At 34.8% G+C, this 18,420-nt stretch overlaps 1 protein-coding gene across 3 annotated transcripts in view; it reads left to right on the top strand.

The window, feature by feature from the left end:
- Positions 1–17,659, top strand: part of LOC106664478 — a 51,234-nt gene extending 33,575 nt beyond the window's left edge. The window contains exons 1-8 of one of the 3 annotated variants that reach the window (XM_014390195.2): positions 6,164–6,617; positions 13,083–13,234; positions 13,566–13,628; positions 13,689–13,872; positions 14,017–14,161; positions 14,252–14,413; positions 14,675–14,818; positions 15,385–17,659. In XM_014390195.2, coding sequence (XP_014245681.1) covers positions 6,542–6,617; positions 13,083–13,234; positions 13,566–13,628; positions 13,689–13,872; positions 14,017–14,161; positions 14,252–14,413; positions 14,675–14,818; positions 15,385–17,152 — 2,694 coding nt within the window. In that variant the 5' untranslated portion in view covers positions 6,164–6,541 and the 3' untranslated portion in view covers positions 17,153–17,659. Of the gene's footprint in view, positions 1–6,163; positions 6,618–13,082; positions 13,235–13,565; positions 13,629–13,688; positions 13,873–14,016; positions 14,162–14,251; positions 14,414–14,674; positions 14,819–15,384 lie in introns of those variants that run through there. The other 2 variants (XM_014390194.2, XM_014390196.2) reach the window with 2 other exon arrangements.
- Positions 17,660–18,420: the final 761 nt, after the last annotated feature.

The following is an 18,420-nucleotide window of genomic DNA, read 5'->3' as shown; positions in this document are numbered from 1 at the left end:
CTTATGCCTTCTGTGAAAATATCACGATCATCTGAGTACAAAAAAATATGCTTCATGCAGAACGAAAATTTGATAATTTACACAACAGTTTGTTTTCTCTTAAAAGCTGAAGGTGCCTTTTTTTAAATGAAACGTGGACAAAACATTGTAATCGTAACTTATAATTATTTAGAATTTAGGACGATCGATTAAAAAAATAATTCGAAAAAGAAGAAGATAATTCGATTTCAATTAGATAAGTGCCGACTTTGTTTGATATAAACTTGTTTGCCATGGGGGTGATTTAGCCGTATAACATGTATTTACAACTAAATATAACATAAAAGATTTATGGCTGCTTATCTTGCTCGAGATAGATGGAAAAAATGGACTGTGGCAGGCTTTTGACGCACCATGAAGTCCTGTATGTGGCTGATAATACTGTTTCTTTACTGAATTACAAAGATTGACGACAGGAAATAAATCTGAATGAATCCAAAACGGTTAGCGAGAAAAAAAATGGAGCGGACACAACGATTGTCGGTTGTTGGTTTATGGTGAACTTTTTTATGTATGTGTAATGTATCATATAAATATTTTTAAAATACAATTAGGTCTTTTATATTTCGGACAATTCTGATGATTAAATACTCTATGAAACCGTAAAATAAAATGCTATAAAATAAATAAATAAATAAAAACAAAACATAAAATTTTTAAGAAAAACAATCACGATTCAACGCCTACATATTATTCCCATTAAAAAAACTTTCCTTTAAAAATTGAGAGTACAATAACGAAATATTAGCCTTGTGGTAAGTTAAAGCGATTAAACCTCTCATTATTGACAATATTAAGACGATTTTTTCTTAATATTCAAGAATAATCAAGCAATCAAGTGGTCCTAGAAGCACCGGCGCGCAAAAAGCCAACTATGATTTGTGGGATATGATCAAGTAAGAAACCACATTAAAAAAATGAGACTGTGTCTAGAAGAGGCAGAGTCAAATGAGTAAATCTTATGCAATTGCTCTGCAATAGCTAGGAAAAGGTTTTGATGCCAAGAAAAACTAGTCGAAACCAATCTAGACCTTAATACCATTCCCCTGAGAAGAATTCTTTAGTTTATTAAAGAATAGCCATATCCATATCACATCGTAGTTGGAGAATGCATCCAAAACCTGGGAAAACATAATTTAACAAAAATGAGAAATGAACGAACTCCAGAACTATTAACCCCAAATAACCCTACTCAAAAGTACCAAACATTGTTTAGATAGGGATGGTTATCCCATTTTGTTATGCAATAAAGAGAAAGAAACTGCCATTAATGGTACCAAGCCTACCCGGGAAACAAATTGCAGCAGACCTTATATTTCTTAACTGTAGCCAATTGAAGTGAACTAAGAAACTAGGCAAAGTACAATAAGCCAGAAGGCAGTAGTGCTTCGGGTATACCAAACCCCCCCGCTTCATACTATCCTTCTTCCTACTTACTAACATCAAAGCGCCTTATTGTATTTACACAATAAATAAAAACAATCAAAAGCAAAATTTGTGGTGAGGTTAAACGTTAAAGCACAGATTCAGCAGTTTTTGCCGCGACACCAACGAAAAATTAGACCTTATTATAGTGAAATTTATTGTCCGTTTGTTAATTCTATTTTCGATTTGTTTATTGACTACGATTTATCAGAATTGACAGTCGTCTCACCAGAACTTGATCTTCATCTGACTTGACGGTCGTTTTTCTCGAAAAATAAGCAAATAAAAATAAAACTGCAAGAAGCATTAGAAAAATAGGAATAAACATTTATAGCGTAGGTTTTTAAGAAATAAATTTTTACAAAATTGATGTAATAACTCATAAGATTCCCCCACATTTGACCATTTTTTCTTCTCTGTTTGTAAACAATATAATATATTCGTTAAAATCAGAATAATATACCATATTTATATAAAAAAAGTCAAAAGAAACATAAGTTAACCAAAACCCCCATACATCAAATGCCCAGAAATTTTAGCCTTTTTTTATATCGAGTTATTTAACTATTGGTATTTTTAACGTTACAAAAATATGTTTAGTAAAACAATTTTCATAACTCGGGCATATAAATTTATGCTATGTCTATCTGGTTCTATATATNTTTTTTTGGACGAAAACCTTTCTATTGTTTAAGTAATAAATAATAAACTAGTTTAAAAAGGACCAACCGGCGGAAAAACCGTCATTCTCCAGCTTGGATTTTTTCTTCCCTCTCGAGGATAAAAGTGTAGGGTTGGCCCCGGGTCTAATTTGTATAACGATATCGTCAAAAAGTTTAGGGTGACACCCTTATAAACGACCGAGTTTTTATTTATTTTTAAACATCTATTGTGTCTCGGAGTCAAAGCCCCCCCGCGCACTTCGTAGACGGGGACTTTCCCCCGATTTATACCCAGGATAAAAACACGAAATGCTCTACAATGACTTACAAAAACGGAGAAAAATTGTTACAATTAGCTTGGTAAAAAGTTGTGGCTTTTGAACCACTTTGTACTTTTCTCAAGTTAAAGTGTTCTCAAGTTATAAAGTATTCAGAAGCGTAGCCTTATTATAAAAGTAAAAAGATAACCTCGAAGGAATACCAATTAAAATGAAACCTTTCCGTTTGATGTGATATTTAAAACTTTAGATCGAGATATTGTATAAATTTGCGTACATTTGTTATAAATTAAGGCAAAATGTAAAAAAATCCGTGGCAATAATTTTGTTCTTTGGATACATAGAGTTGCTCTGCTAATGGTTCCTGGAAGATGGGGATTTTGTTTCTACAATAATGTTTTTAATAAGAGGGCTTGAGCTAGTGGATGTGGAAGAAGAGCTTAGAGTGGAAGTTGTGTGAAGTCTCATAACCGTCACGATGGGATGTCCAAAAACGGTTTGGTCAGTGATATAGAAGGGAGCGTTGAAGATGCGAAGGAGGACTTTTGGATATTGGATGGCTTGGATGAACCCCAAAGCTCGATTGCGAAAATCCAAATTAATCTAATTAGTGTCTTATATATTGTTGTGTATACTCTCTGTGGATTTGTGAACAAGTAGGAGTCTTAGTTGACCGTGTCTTCGGTTGTGTTATTTTTTAATATTTTTTATGTTTGTGGTCTATGTAAATTTGCCGTCCACGTAGAACCCAAGATATTTGGTTGGATGGAGGAATTATCTTACTGTATATGTGCACTGGTGAGCAGGTGTTTCTTCATGTGTGAATATCACATGCCGGCTCTTTTGTTCAGTTAGCTATATGCGCCACCGAATGGCGTTCTCTAATAGAGTAAAGAATTCTTCTCAGGGGTTTGGTGATTACAGTCTAGATTGTTTTGAACTAGTTTTCCTAAGAATCAAAACCTTTTCCGAGCTATTTCAAAGCAGTTGCATAAGATTACACAGTTGTCTCTATCTCTTCCAGACACAGTCTCATTTTTTTAAAGTGGTTTCATGCACGAGCATGTCCCATAAATAGACCTGTCTGGGTTTTTAATTCCATTCATTCCTGTAGGATTTCCTCTGAATCAATTGGTATTTTATTGCACTTCAAACGGGTCAAATGACCGAAAAATGAACAGTAAAAAGTACAAAAAAACATAAAAATTCAGTAAATAAAAACTTAGCATTGATAAAAAAGAATAGATAATAACTACAATACACAACATTAAAACTTGTGGCTAAGGAAAAACCCCGGCAAGGAATCAGAGGAAGGGTCCGCAACATCTCCATAGTTTATGCCACATGGCAATCATATTTCTGAAAGATTCAACATAGAAAAAGTACTAGGATGTCGGAGGTCGTTGGATAGGAGCGGTTAGAAGACAAATTTGGTATTGTGAATATGAAAGTTAGCGGTATAAATGATAAACAAGATGGGACATAGAATGCTCCCTCGTCGGACGCCGGCGGTATGATATCGGTATTGGTATGATATCTGCGTTCTCATAGACACAGCTCACTATGAAGCAGCATGCAGTTAATTAGGATTTAAATTTACGGTAATAACGAGTGATTGGTTAAAACTTCTAAAGTGAATTTGAGAAAAGATCTATTCAGTTTTTACTTCAGAGGAAAGGAAGTTTGCTCTAAATTGACATCAGGAAAAATATCACAGTTAGAATAAGAATCTAAAATGCGAGGGATATTTCGAATAGAGACATTTTCGAGATTTCAGCTCAAAAATTTCTTATATCGCAGAAGAAAACAGCAAACTAATTTTTGCAATCGAATTGGGCCTAGAGCAGAGCAAAATTATATTTACACAAATCCAACCTAAAAAAGAAAGTAAACAACGACCAGGGGACTTCATCCGTCAAAGACGTTGACCTGATAGTCTCCTTTTACCTTTCCCGAACTTATAAAAGGGACTAAACTGGAGGCATACAGAATCACCGCTGAAGACGAGGAGAAACCTAAATGCGCCTATTAGTCAAAACGTCAAATATCACAGTTTCGTATCACTTATACCTAGTTAGAAGTGGTTTAGGGAATAAAAGTCTGTATATGGAATTCAGTATTATTAGGAGGATGGGACTTAGAATATACTCTTGGGGACGTTGGCCTGTTGTGGCTCATAATTAAGTTCTCAAAGCCACACCTCATTCTGAAATAGCATAATTTATTAGGATTTAAATTTAACGTAATTTGAGAAAGTTCTATTATTTCAGTTTTTACTTCAGGCAGAGGGCAAAGTTATATTTACAGAATTCGGGAATTTTCGTCCTTTCTCCTTTCATGAATTTTTAAAAGGACTAAACAGGAGGCTCACACACTCACCACTGAAGATGGCAAGAAACCTAAATGCGCCTGAGGGATCAAAACGGTGTGAAAAGTTCAAGAACGCAAGTAACGTATTAGTTATATCTAGTTAGAGATAGTTTAGGGAATAAAAGTACTTAAGACGGACATGTTTCTGTCGGAATGTATAGGAAATTCAGTATTGTTAGTAGGATTGGACCTAGAATACTCCCTTGAGGGACGCTGGCCAGTTTTGGCTCATAACTCGTTCTCTTAGCCACAAATCATTCTGAACCCCAATACAGTTCATTAGGATTTAAATTTAAGGTAATAATGAATGGTGGGTAGGGGTTAAAAGTTTAACTCATCTAATCTTAATTTGAGAAGTTCTATTATTTCAGTTTTTACTTCAGTCAGAGGGAAAAGTTATATTTAATGAAATCCATAATTGTTGCCCGACACGTTCCCCTCTCCTAACCGACTTATAAAAGGGACAAAACAGGAGGCACACTAACTCACCAATGAAGACGGCGAGAAACCGAAATGCGCATGATGGATCAAAACGTGTGAAAAGGTCAAAGACGAAAGTAACGTGTTAGTTATATCTAGTTATAGACAGTTTCTGGGAGTAAAAGTCGAGGCAGTTTAAGGGATAAAAGTCGATAAAAGCACATAAGACGGAAATATTTCTTCGGAATGTATAGGCAATTCAGTATTACAAATGAGAGGATGGGACGTAGACTACCCCCTATAAACGTCAGCGGTATATATGATATGCAGGATGGGACATAGAATGCTCCCTCGTCGGACGCCGGCCTGTATTGGTCTGATACCTGAGTTTTCATAGCCTCACCTCATTCTTAACCAGAATACAGTTTATTAGGATTTAATTTTAAGGTAATAATGAGTGGTTGGTAGGGATTCAAAATTTAATTCAGCTAAATTTAATTTGAGAAAAGATCTATTAATTAGTCAGAGGGCAAAGTTATATTAACAGAAATTCGGAATTGTAGCCCGACAAGTTCCTCTCTCCTTTCACGGACTTTAAAAGGGACTAAACAGGAGGCCCAACTTACAACTGAAGTCGGCCAGAAACCTAAATGCGTCTGATGGATCGAATCCATGGGACAATATAGACTTAAATGATCAAAAACGACCAAAGTATCATATTATAAATATGAAGTTAAAGATAGTTTTGTAGGAAATGTCATCATGATAAAAGTCGATTAAAGCACGTAGGCGGGGAAGGATAAGGCTGATTATATTCAATCCGTTCCAGCTTATCTGTTGAGGTGCCAGTGACGAAAATTTACCCTTTCCGGAAGGACAGAGCCTGATGACATTTTCCCGCGGCAGTGGGAATGCGCGCAATTCCGTCGGAATGCCTCGAGGAATCCATCGTGAAGCCGCACCCGTGCGGCCGGGGCTTGAAGCAGAAATCGATCCCGTGGGAAGGAAGCGCCCGGAGGAGGCAAACCCACAACACACCCGCGTCGAGTTTACAGTCTCCCCATGGCTCGTCCAAGGGGGACCAGGATTTCCGCCATGTGACCAGCCCCGGAGGGATTTTTGCCAAATTCGAGTGCTCCCTCAAACTCCGAACCCGCCTCCATCTACCTCACACGAATCTTACGCCGAGATATTTTTCGTGCACCTCGAATCCATCCTCAAATTCGTCCGTCCCGAAACCACCTTATGTGAACGAAAGGGAGGCCAGCTCCTTCTTTTTCTCTCCCGTATACACAAATTTGATAAATTCTCGGTCATCTTCTAATTAATTAAGCCCTTTTTAATAAAATGGAAGGGTATCCTGTAATGCAATTTGTCGGGTACAGACTACCTACCCACCAAAGCCTGGCACCTGTTAGACCAAGTAAGTACATTTTGACTACAACTTTTAAATTACATTCTCCCGGTAGTCACAATGAAAAGCGAATTAGATAAACCTTGGCGTTTCAAAAATAAAACAAGCTGCACGCTTTCTTATAGGAACTTCATTCAGAAAAAATGGAAAAAAAATTAATTTTAACAATTTAATTTTTGTAAGAAAATTTTTCTCTAATATAACATTAATTTTTTTTATCATAGATGAAATTCAAATTCAATTCTTTTATAAAAATAAATTAATTAGAAATAGTTAGAACAATAGAAAACTGCTGATGAAGGGGGATGTATTTCTCGAAAGCTAGACGAAGGAACTGAGTGTTTTACTTTCTTCAAATTTGCCTTATCTCTAATTTTTTATATAAAATTATATAAAACGCACGCATACAAATGTTTACATACTGTAAATAAAACATTTACGTTTATATATGTTTTAAATTGAATGGATTTTCGTCTTAGAAATTTTCTATCAAAACAAAAATACAACTGGAAAAGCTGATATTCTTTCATTTTCTTAAAATGGAATAATAGTTTGTGTACGCTTGAAGTTTTGTAGTTTAAAAATACTTTTTAAATAGCTGTAAAGATATTTTAATAATACAACCCGCCTAGATATTTTTGAGTTAATTTATTATTCAAATTATTCTAGAATTGTTAATCATTTATTGAGTGATTATTTTATGTGCTGATATAATAATGCTCAGCAAATGCAAAGACAAAGTGGAATAAATTGAATGGTAATAAATTTTTTATTTCGTCAAAACTACTTGAAAAAATTGGAAAGCTTCGAATATTATTTACTACTACTACTACTACTAATATTATAATTGACTACTAATATTATACTGATTCTCATTTGTGCTAGTCTTAACATAATTATTGTATTATGAGTTAGTAATTTTAACCATACAATATTATTAGCTTCTATTTAACTTTAATAAATTTATTTTACACAGTACACCAGTGTTAAAAAACTGGGAGTTTACACACTGTTTCTATGTGCTTTTAAGCTACTGTCTGTTTGATCAATACTTATTTGTGCTAGTCTGAACAATTTATTCTTGTTTTAAACGACTTTTTAAATAGCTGTAAAGATATTTAAATAATACAATGTACAATGTACTTTTAAAAATAAATTGCTTTGAAGTTCTATTAAATCGTAATTATGTACGACTTATGAACTGACTGACAAAATATTTGAATAGTACGAGAAGAGAATTTATTAATCGTGAGTGAGAAAAAATACTGCCCATGGGAGAGGGGGAGAGAGAGAGAGAGAGAGAGAGAGAGAGAAAGTGAATGAGAGGATGAAAGAGTGAGGGAGAGAGAGAAAAAGTAAATGAGAGGATGAAAGAGTGAGTGAGAGAAGTGGTGAATGAGAGAAGAGAGAGAGTGCGAGTGAGAGGGAGAGAGAGAGAAAAGTGAATGAGAGGATGAAAGAATGAGAGGATGAAAGAGTGAGGGAGAGAGAGAAAAAGTAAATGAGAGGATGAAAGAGTGAGTGAGAGAAGTGGTGAATGAGAGAAAGAGAGAGAGTGCGAGTGAGAGAGGGAGAGAGAGAAGAATGACAGAGCAAGTGAGAAGGAAGTGAGTAAGAGAGGAGAATGAATGAGCGAGTGAGAAGAGAGCGAGTAAGTGAAAATAGTGTGATTAAGGGAGGAGCGAGTGAGAGAAAGAGAGACGAATTATAATAAAAGAAGAAAAAAAGAGGAAGAGGGACGTGTGAAATTTGCTACTATTCATAGTTTAATTTAGTCTGACAACATTCTTATTATTGTAACCTTGCAAATTCATTGTTTTACAGTGATTAACATATTTACAGAAATTAGTTTAAATTAAAGGGGTTTAAATTGTTTTAAATTAGGGAACCGGACTTGGTTACTTGTTGGAGCACTATGAAAATAGACTTCTTTTTCGATGCGTGTTCTTTTGCAAGCATTAGTTTTGAGGGTAAAAATTTTTAAATGATGCTAGAAGATGGAATTTATGTGGAGAATTTCAGTGTTTTTTTAAAATCTTTATACAACGAGCGCGTCAATATGCACGAGTGGTTTATGGCTCCTGGAAGTCCCATTGCTTAACTTTTGTACGGCCGGCAGCACATACATTGATGTGATGTGTTGCTCCCTGATTTCGCCTTATCGTTTTTCCGCTTCGAGCCCCTGAAATGTCCTGAAAACTCCATCATCGTACGACACGTTGCGCCGTATGAGATATCGCTATCACCGACGGGTGACAACGAAATCAATCATTGGCGGTAACAATCGTCGTTTCGGGCCAACCAGTTTGAAAAACATCAATATTGATATTTGGACAATTTATTCATTTATTCTCTTGTGAATGCAATCATTTTCTTCTGGTTGCATGATGTACGTACATTCAAATATTTTTAAAGTTTCAGTTGAATTTTTTCCGGTGGTCAAATTTAACACACTTCTAATCCGCATTAGCATTGTAGCTAACCGACATTTGATAATTAAAATGACAAGAAGCAAAGAGTGTGTAGGCTGTATACTATATACAGAAATAGTAAAATATGTGTGTTCTTATCAACGCATTAAAGGGGAAGACTGGCTAAGCTGTCTTAATGTTCTTATCGGCTTAAGATCTTTGGACCGTCCGTTCTCGTTATAAAATTGTTTCAGCTACTAAGCTCACAAGCCTCCTAACCACATATCCTCTTAAAGACCCATCAGCCTTCTTCCTTTGATGTTCGAAATTCTCGAAAGATTCACATAAAATCACTCACTCTCACCAAATCGGGTTCTGTCTCCATCATTCCACAATCCGGCACGGTTTCATTTGCGTGGAATCCCATCACAAAACTTAAACAAAAACAATTTGGCAACAATTTAAAAGAACTACAAAGGCTTTTAGGCAACACTCAGACAACTCTATCCACTTTAGAACTGTGGGGTTCCGCCAAGTTATCCATTACTAGCGCATCCAATCCGTCCATCCAAAAGTCGTCAGACGAATTTTCAAAGCTCCTAACTTAACCTACGTCCTCAGAGTGCCGTGTTGCTCACGGTGTAAGTTACCAGCGACCAAGGGAAAAAAACATATACGTACATATTTGTATTTAATTCTATAAATATAAATTATGGCTAAACATGATTTTATTTTCTGAATTATTGTCGATTGGAAGAAGCCATTTGGCGATTTTAGCAAATTAATCCTGACTCTATTCCCACATTTCATCTCTGATCTGCCTGTCCTCGCCGTTTCAGCGTTTGATTTATTAAATGGGCAGAGCAAGACTGGCTATTATTTATGTCTTTACCATTTATGTTAGTACGTTTGAAAAAAAATATATATCAGGTTTTGAAATTTTAAAATTAAACTGAAGTTAGCCCAATATTGAAAAATTGTGATGTGGAACGATAGGCAGAACGGAATTACTACAGATTTTTTTTTAATTAGGAAAATATGATATATTAGGCTTATCTCATTTAGATCGCTTAAACATATTCAAATTTGACATTATTTTATCTTTAGTTATCTATTCATTACTGATCGTAATGTTTCGTTATTGATGTAATGTCTTCGTTTTATAATGCTTCTTCCACTGATTTCTGCCATTGTTAATTAATTGGTCGATCCTTGAAAAAGTATGGATATTTATCAGTATTTGATCATTGCTAACAAATCCACAGCGTTCTATAGTTCTTCTTCCACATTTTCTTCAGTCTTTTTTTTGCTAATTTGCTGATATAATTGTTAGTATTTTAACATTTCTGATAAAGTCGCTTCGTTCTTCCATTGATTTATTATTTTTTCCATTGCTAATAAGTCGATACCTGAAAAAGGTATTGATATTTGTCAGTATTTTATCATTAATGATAAATGACCAAGTCATTTCGTTTTATAATTGTAATTCCGTTATTTCTACAATTTTTTTAAAATGTGTCGTTCAACAAAAAACGTACTGTTATTTATTAGTATTTTATCATTGCTGATGGAGCGACTTGGTTTTATAGTTTCAATTTCTAGGCCAGATGTATTAGATTTTTGCAAAATTTTAGGTTGGTCGGGTTTTGGTGCTTAATTTATTTAATTAAGCCCTAACCATCCCTAAAAGTACATATATGTATTACAATTACACATAAAAAGAGCCATCGTACTAACAGTATTCATACGATACTCAACAATATTTACTCATAATATGGTGTAATTTACAATAATATTGAATAATAACGTTTGTAGCCTCTAAAAAGATCTATCTTTCGAAAACAAACAATTTCCTCTCGTTTAGGCTAATAAAATTGTAAAACATTCATAGTACAGCGGATTTTTTTCAGTCTAGGACACAGTTTTTATTTGTATATCTCAAGTCCACATTACCCGGTCGTATTTTACAGAGCCGGCTGGTCTTGGCAACTAAGCCGGGTACGACCGAAATGCTAATTCTCTTAAAGCCGGAATATATGAATAACTTGCTCCCTGAATATGCTATTTCGTATGCCTAGATGTGAGTCAATAAACACAATGTTTAGCAAATTTTCATGGACAAATTGCATGCTGAAATATCCCGACAGAAACAAATTACCAAATAAATAAACTTAGGCGCCGACTATAGATCGATAGAATTATTAGACGAGTGGTTACATACAATTTAAAATTTAAATAGTTACATGCTATTATGTCAAATCAGTTTATAAATAATGTGAATAAATTCAGTCTAGGTGTTAACATTAAGGTTAGCAATTATCAACATTTACTAAAGTTACAAATTCAAATTGTACATATTTTATTTTCTCCTTTATCTTCTTTTCTTTCTTAATTTGGTTTTACCATTCCATTATAAATAATTAATATTTAAAAAATACATTATTGCATTGTTGTATTATATATTTTACTACATGTTTATTATTATTGCTATTATTATATTACTATGTTTATAAAACTAAATTTACTTCTAATGTTTGTACATGCAAAGAAATAAAAAACAGACGTTTCTTACTTCTAACATAGCAGTTTGTCTTGTGTGTGTTTTTTCCGTAGTGGTAAGTATTATTTACATTTGTAAAAGTAATTTGTGGGAGTCGTGAGGTGCGGTCAAGAATGAGGTAATTTAGAAAAACAGCTTATTCATTGTTTTGCCGACGTTTCGACCTTTATTCGGGTCATTCAGGGTATAAAGTATAGGGAATAGCACAACACTCTATACACTGAAGATGGCCCGATTAAAGGTCGAAACGTCGGCCAAAAATTGAAAACGTGTTTTTCTAATAAACTACCTCAATCTTGACCGCTCCTCACGACTTCAACAAATTATGAAACAATAGGTCACTCAGAAACACACATTTGTAAAAGTGAAAATTAAAAATATTCTGAAACAGTGTCGCAAACCAGGATGAACAAGATGGAAGTTTTACCATAATACAATAACAATATTTTATGTATGAAAATACAGGAACACTTTTCTTTTATTTCCTTCCTTGAAACAGATAGAACTCTTTTAAAGTGATTAATTACAAATTAAATTTTTATTACATCTTTTTTTAATCAATGAAGTTTCCTTAAAGTTTTAAGACTTTTTACTTTCCAAAAAGTTCTGCTGACAGATCTTTCTAGAGTTCATAAAAGCCCTTAAGCACTAAAACCTGACCGACCTAAAATTTTGCAAAAATTGATCAGTATCGACCCATTAATAATGGCGAAATTAACAAATCAGTGAAAGAACTATAAAACTATGTGAATTTATCAGTAATGATAAAATACTGACAAATATCAATTTTTTTTGTTTATTGGCACATTAAAGAGTAAAACAACAAGTTAGTTGAAGACGAATAATAAAACGAGGTGCTTTCATCAGCAATGTTAATATGATAGAAACCAGTACTTTTCCATTAATCAGCTGTAAATACTAAAAAGAATAAATCAGTGGAAGAAGAATTACAAAATAGAATGGATAATCAGCATACTGATAATAACAGTACTTTTTTGTTGATCAACCCATTACAACCGTAAAAAAAATAAATCAGTTAAAGAAGATATATAAAAAGAAGTCGTTTCATCAGAAATAATAAAATACTGATTGATAACAGTACTCTTTCGTTGATTAACCCATTAAAAATGGCAAAAATAATCAATCGATGGAAGATAAATGATAAAAAAGTGGTTTTTATCAGTAATGATAAAATACTGATAAATAACAGTCCTTTTGTCAATTCATCAATCCACCATTTATGATGACAAAAATAATGTCAGTAGAAGAACTATTAAATGAAGTGGTTTCTCTATGACTCATCAACTCAAATTCAACTCAGAATGAGTCATATTTGACTCAACGACTAATTGGCAATAAAATTGAACCTCATCTGAAAAATAGGTCAATATTTTTACCCTTTAAAAATGAAAAATATATAAAAAAATATATATAATAAATATAACTATATATTAAAAATAGGTAAAAAATATTCAGAATATAATTCTTTCTTTTTGTTTTTAGGGCTTAGAAAATACGTTTTTCTCTGTACAGTATGTGGGGGACTGGCCTCACTCCTTGGTGGCCTATTCCTCGGTGTATACCTCATATTGAGGTCCTACACGTCTTCGCTGGATTACTTTGAAACCATCCCAACTTACATACCAGCAGCCATGGTAAATTTTTTTCTTAACAAAAAAAAAGTTTATTTATGCCATTTAAAAATGAACTATTTTTTAAAGAAAGGGGTTAAGATAGATTTGTTGATTGGGAATTGTATGAATCGTTGGTTAATCATGCATGTCATTGCTATTGAAGCGCAAAGGGTTTATGAGGAAAATTCAAAATCAATACATTCAGGGTCAATGCCTTCTATGTACCATTCATTGACCTAATCTAATAAAACCTATATGTGAAAAGAATTGTATGAGTATATAAAATAATATAAGCGATATTTAATTACATGTTGAAAACTATAATTTTCTTGTACCTTCAATTATTTTTCAGTTATTGCTCACTGGTTTAGGAATTATGTGCTTAGCTAGGAGAAAGAACAGATATGCAGTTTTGGTGAGTTTTATAAATCCAAATTTAATTTTTTGTTATGATTGAATTTTCATTTTGCCTTAGATCAAATTATGCGGCGTATGCTGTTTGATATGTGCTGCCACTTGCGTTCTTGTCACTGTAACAACAACAGTGATCCATATGAGCAGGCTTCAGTCACTCAGAGAATGTGTCTACACGACGAAAACACAAACCTGCACGTGCTATTCAATGCTATTGGAAAGCGCAGCTGACAGGACTGAAGAAGGTATGGTTAAATAATAAATGTCACATCAACATGGTCAATGATTGTATGGTTTAAACTGTCATATATGTTTTTATTGATAACAAGATTATGGATTGTTGCTATTTTTGCTCTTGTTGAAATTATTTCTCGGATTGTGTTATTCAGGGGCGCATTATGTATTCAACTCCACACCAGACTGTGAAGTAATTCATGGTGCACTTTATTCCTGTCTAAGGGCAATGTTTGGACTTTCAGTCATCGGCATATTAGTCTGCATTTTCTGCTGCATGCTAGTCTACCAGTTACTAAGGTATTTGTCATTTCTTATGCATAGTATCAATACAATCTCATAGACATATGTTGAAAATGGTTCTTTTTTCATTGTTGTGCTATGTTTCAGCCATGAGCGAAAGAAAATGTACTGGGAACAGCTGGAATTGCGATGCCGATATCTTTATGGCCAGCCTAGAAACCAGGCAGTTATCAATCCACCACAAAGATGTAGCCATTGTGCTTGCTCGCAACAATTCCGATTCCCCGTCGAAAGCACTTTTGAAAACAGGTATAATTTTATTCCAAATATTAGCATGTGTTGCATGTTTGTGTAGCAGAATCACAATCCTTTCTGTGAAGGGAAAATTCAATAAATTGTGGTACAAGGGGGGCAAGTCTGAGGATTTGTTTTTGTCGTTACTAAGTATCACAGTATTTAATTTTGCCTTTACACAAAAAATTCATTTATTGTGGTTTTTCTGTGACCTGAAATTGTTCATTTTTTAAATTTTCTTTTGAATAATTGAATAATTTCTGTTGCCCCGGGTAGACTTTGGGCCAGTGGGAGAATCGGTAACCTGTACTCGCCGAACCCTGTCGGCGATGAGCCACCTCAGAGTAGCGGCTGGGCATGGAGGCTTCCATGGTCGAGATCCGACAATTCGCACCAAACCACGCCGGCCACACAAAACAGGTGTGTCCAAATGCTAGAAAACTGTCACAGGGAAACTGCAATATTTATAAAAAAATGGTGTTAGCTAATTTTGTGCTTGCATTTGAGGGCATGATCATGCTAAGGGAAATTCATAGATGAAGTAGTAACAATAATTGTGTGAATTTATGTATATCCCATTTATTCTGCCCTGTATTTTACTATCCATAATTTTTTTGTCAATAATTTTTGACAATCCTAATGGAATTTCATGAAATATATTGTTACTGAAGATGCAAATCAAATGCAAGGGGTAGCAAAATTAAAAATGAAGAGATTTATAAATTGTACTTCATTCGTGAAATATTGACATAGACCTCCAAGAATATTTTGTTTAAGTTTCAAGTGCACAGCATGAACCCATGCCTTATTTAGTAGCTAGCCCTTTTAAAATAAAAATTAGAAGTGATTAGTTAATTTTGTTCTCTTTGTGGTTTGCAGCTAATACTAATCCCTGTGACTTGTTTGCTAACAGTATTTTTGTACCTGAGAGCATGGAGTAATTTCAGTTAGTAAGAGTTGACTTGACAAAGAAATTTTGCTTTCAGGGAGACAGTGCCGTATAATCAACCTTTGAATTGTTCAAGCCCTGATTCCCAATATGGTTTCACAACTCAGGGGGTTGCGACAGTGTCTTCGGCTACTTCGGCATCATACACGATGATAGAAACACCACCAACTCAGGTGTACCAATGGGGTCCTCCACCGCCTTACTCGGATCCAAACAGTCCAAGGAGACTTTGTCCTTCTGTGACTCACAACTGTGCAAGCAGGCAGAGCCATGTGCAGGAGACTTACCATAATCTCCAAGAAGTGGAACATGAGGAACCGAGGTCCGCCAGAGGAAGGAGGATTGGTGACTCTTGCTCTTCCTCCGCCAAGTCTGAAGAAAGAAACAACCAAAGGATGGAGGAGGTTGTATCCCCAAGGATAAAATACCTCCGCCAGACAAATCCGACTCCAAGAAAAAGAGCAGAACTTTCAGAGTCTGAAGTTTATTTTGCAGACGTCTCAAGTTGCTGCAATGGTTCAGTGAGAAATGATTCGCTTTTGTACGATGAACCTGTGACACCAGAGCAAGAAATCAACAAACTCCGACCACAGGCGCATCCTTATAGAAAAGATACACCGATAAAACAGCCTCGTTATGTGCCAGATAAGAGCTTCCATGTACAGATGCAAGAAAATAAAGAATTCCAAAAAATCCCTGAAGAAAGAGGCTCACCAGAGGCATATTCTGAAATGGCCCATGATGGATCAGAAGAGGATGACCCGGAGCTTGTTAGTTTCAGCCAAAGGAACGAAGGAAGAAATAGAATAACCGATCTCTCAAGATCACAGTGTAGAAATAGAATGGACCTTTCACAAATGAATCAAGATTTTCCTTCGCCCATGTCAATTTCATCCCCTTCGACTGGAAGTAAAGACTATTTCCCCGATGTCGCCAATTCAGACAATGGCTCTGCGAATTCTGTCTGGAGTGGCTGTTCTCCAGATTTCCTCGCACCTGATGCTCAGTATGAAGCGATTCCTGAGCACAGACTGAGAAACGAAGGAATAAACTCAACACCGAAATTTTCACCTTCTAAGCGAAAAGGCTTGCAAGATTGGCACAACTACCAGGAACCAGAACCGATATTGTTTACACAGAATGTCAACAGCATAAGAGCAGAGAAAATCAGGGATAAAAGAAATGCTGTCAATTCACCTAAACTGAGAAGGGAAGAGAAGCCTTGCTCATTTGAACAGGCCCTGAGTAGTCTTGAGTCAGACATATCCGAATTGAGAAATGCCACTCGCTATGACAAACGTGACAGAGAACTGAATGTGAAAAATCCGATAATATCTCCCACCAAATACGACAACAAAATTTTAGACAGTCCTTTATCTAAATTCGACAAGTGTGGGAACTTGCCTCAGAGTTATTATGAGGACCATTTATCCAGTCCTTCAGAGAGCTTCCAAAGATATTCAAACTCTGATAGCCTCCAATCACCGAGGCACCACTACGAAGAAATCAGGGATCATATGAATTCCCCTGAATACGAATCTTGCAGTACCCCTCGAAGCAAATCCAGGCCCCATCTTCATTCTTCCCAGGATTTTTGCTTGAGCAACAAGAAAGATCCAATGACAATAAACAACACTGTTGATTCCCCAAAATTATTCGAGAAGCGTCTATTTACTAGCACCGCACTCCGAGGTTCGCCTGAATGTATAGCATTAGTAGACGAATCTCAGTGTTCCCACAATGACTCGTCATGCAGATGTTCTCTAAATCTAAATAAATGTGTGACCGATGATCCTAACCACTAGCATTTGTTGAAACATTTTGGCTTTTATATATTTGCAAAGGTCCAAAAGGCTTGAAAATTGTGATGATTATATTTTAATGTTATTGACAGATTATTAGTATTAACTTTTAATGGACTCGTACCTGATGTTTATCTCTTTATAATCATGGGTCTTATGATTTTAATTTAAAAAAAGTGGGAACAATCCTCTCAAAAATCAATAAGATCTAATTCAATTATTTGAACCGGCATAATCTATGTCGGATGTGTACTGTAAGATAATGTAAATAGAACAAGGCATGTCAGGTTAAATATTTTGGTGTTAATAATTTTGAATCAAATATTTTGTATACACATGTTGAATAATTGAAAATTGCTGTTTTCGTTTGAAGACAAAAATAATATTTGCATTGTATCATATGTGCCTTAGGCTTCATAGGAAGTATTACAATAAACTTGCAAGTTATTTTCAAATGTTTAAAGTGAAATTAATTTGTACTATTCATAGTTTATTAGAAGAAAATTTTCATAGTGTAAATAATATTTATTTCCTTGCTTAGCCTATATAAATGTTAATTTATGTATAATTAATTTTAATTAGTAAATACTTTCTTAAAATGCACTATTTTGTTTCTTATTATTACTATGACCTTGCTCTTGTTAACATAAATATTCCTGCAGTATCTAAGGTAATTCCTATAATCTGGGAACGAAGAAGCAGGCAAAGAAGCTGCTGGAAGCCACTATGATGCTTCCCAAGCTTTACGCCTAGCAAATTTAAAACTATCAATTTCAAATATTATAAAAGGAGAATGGATAAACCCCAGGGCTCATGAAAATAGAAATAACTAAAAAACTGTGGGAGGGTAAGACAGACATCACACGGCGAACAGGACAAAAAGAGAAAAGGCCAAATGACAAGACTACGTATAGGCCATAAAAGAATAACTCGAGGGACCTACTAGCTAGAAAGAAATCATGTAGATGCCCATTATGCAAGAATAAACTAACAGTCAAGCATATTTTCAATTGCAGAAGGCTTGATGTTTATAGGCAATATTTTGATATATAGTTGGACCTGCGTGGGCTCAGATCGTTGTTCTGGTACCTTAGGGCTTTAGGGATTTTTAAATGTAGTGTTTCTGTTGTGCTTATGTTAATTTATTACAATGAATTTAATTTATTAGCGTTAAAGGAAGGGGTTGTGTAATCCCACTGCGAGATATGTCGAATAACATGGGGAGTGAATTTGATCAAATCTAATATATTTGTTTATATACGATGTGAAGT

The sequence above is a fragment of the Cimex lectularius genome, unplaced genomic scaffold (assembly GCF_000648675.2).
Source record: "Cimex lectularius strain Harlan isolate CLEC.00 unplaced genomic scaffold, Clec_2.1 scaffold8, whole genome shotgun sequence".
In the NCBI taxonomy this organism is placed as follows: domain Eukaryota; kingdom Metazoa; phylum Arthropoda; class Insecta; order Hemiptera; family Cimicidae; genus Cimex; species Cimex lectularius.
The sequence above is the reverse complement of the archived record's forward strand: the minus strand, read 5'-3'. Positions and strand labels throughout refer to the sequence as shown.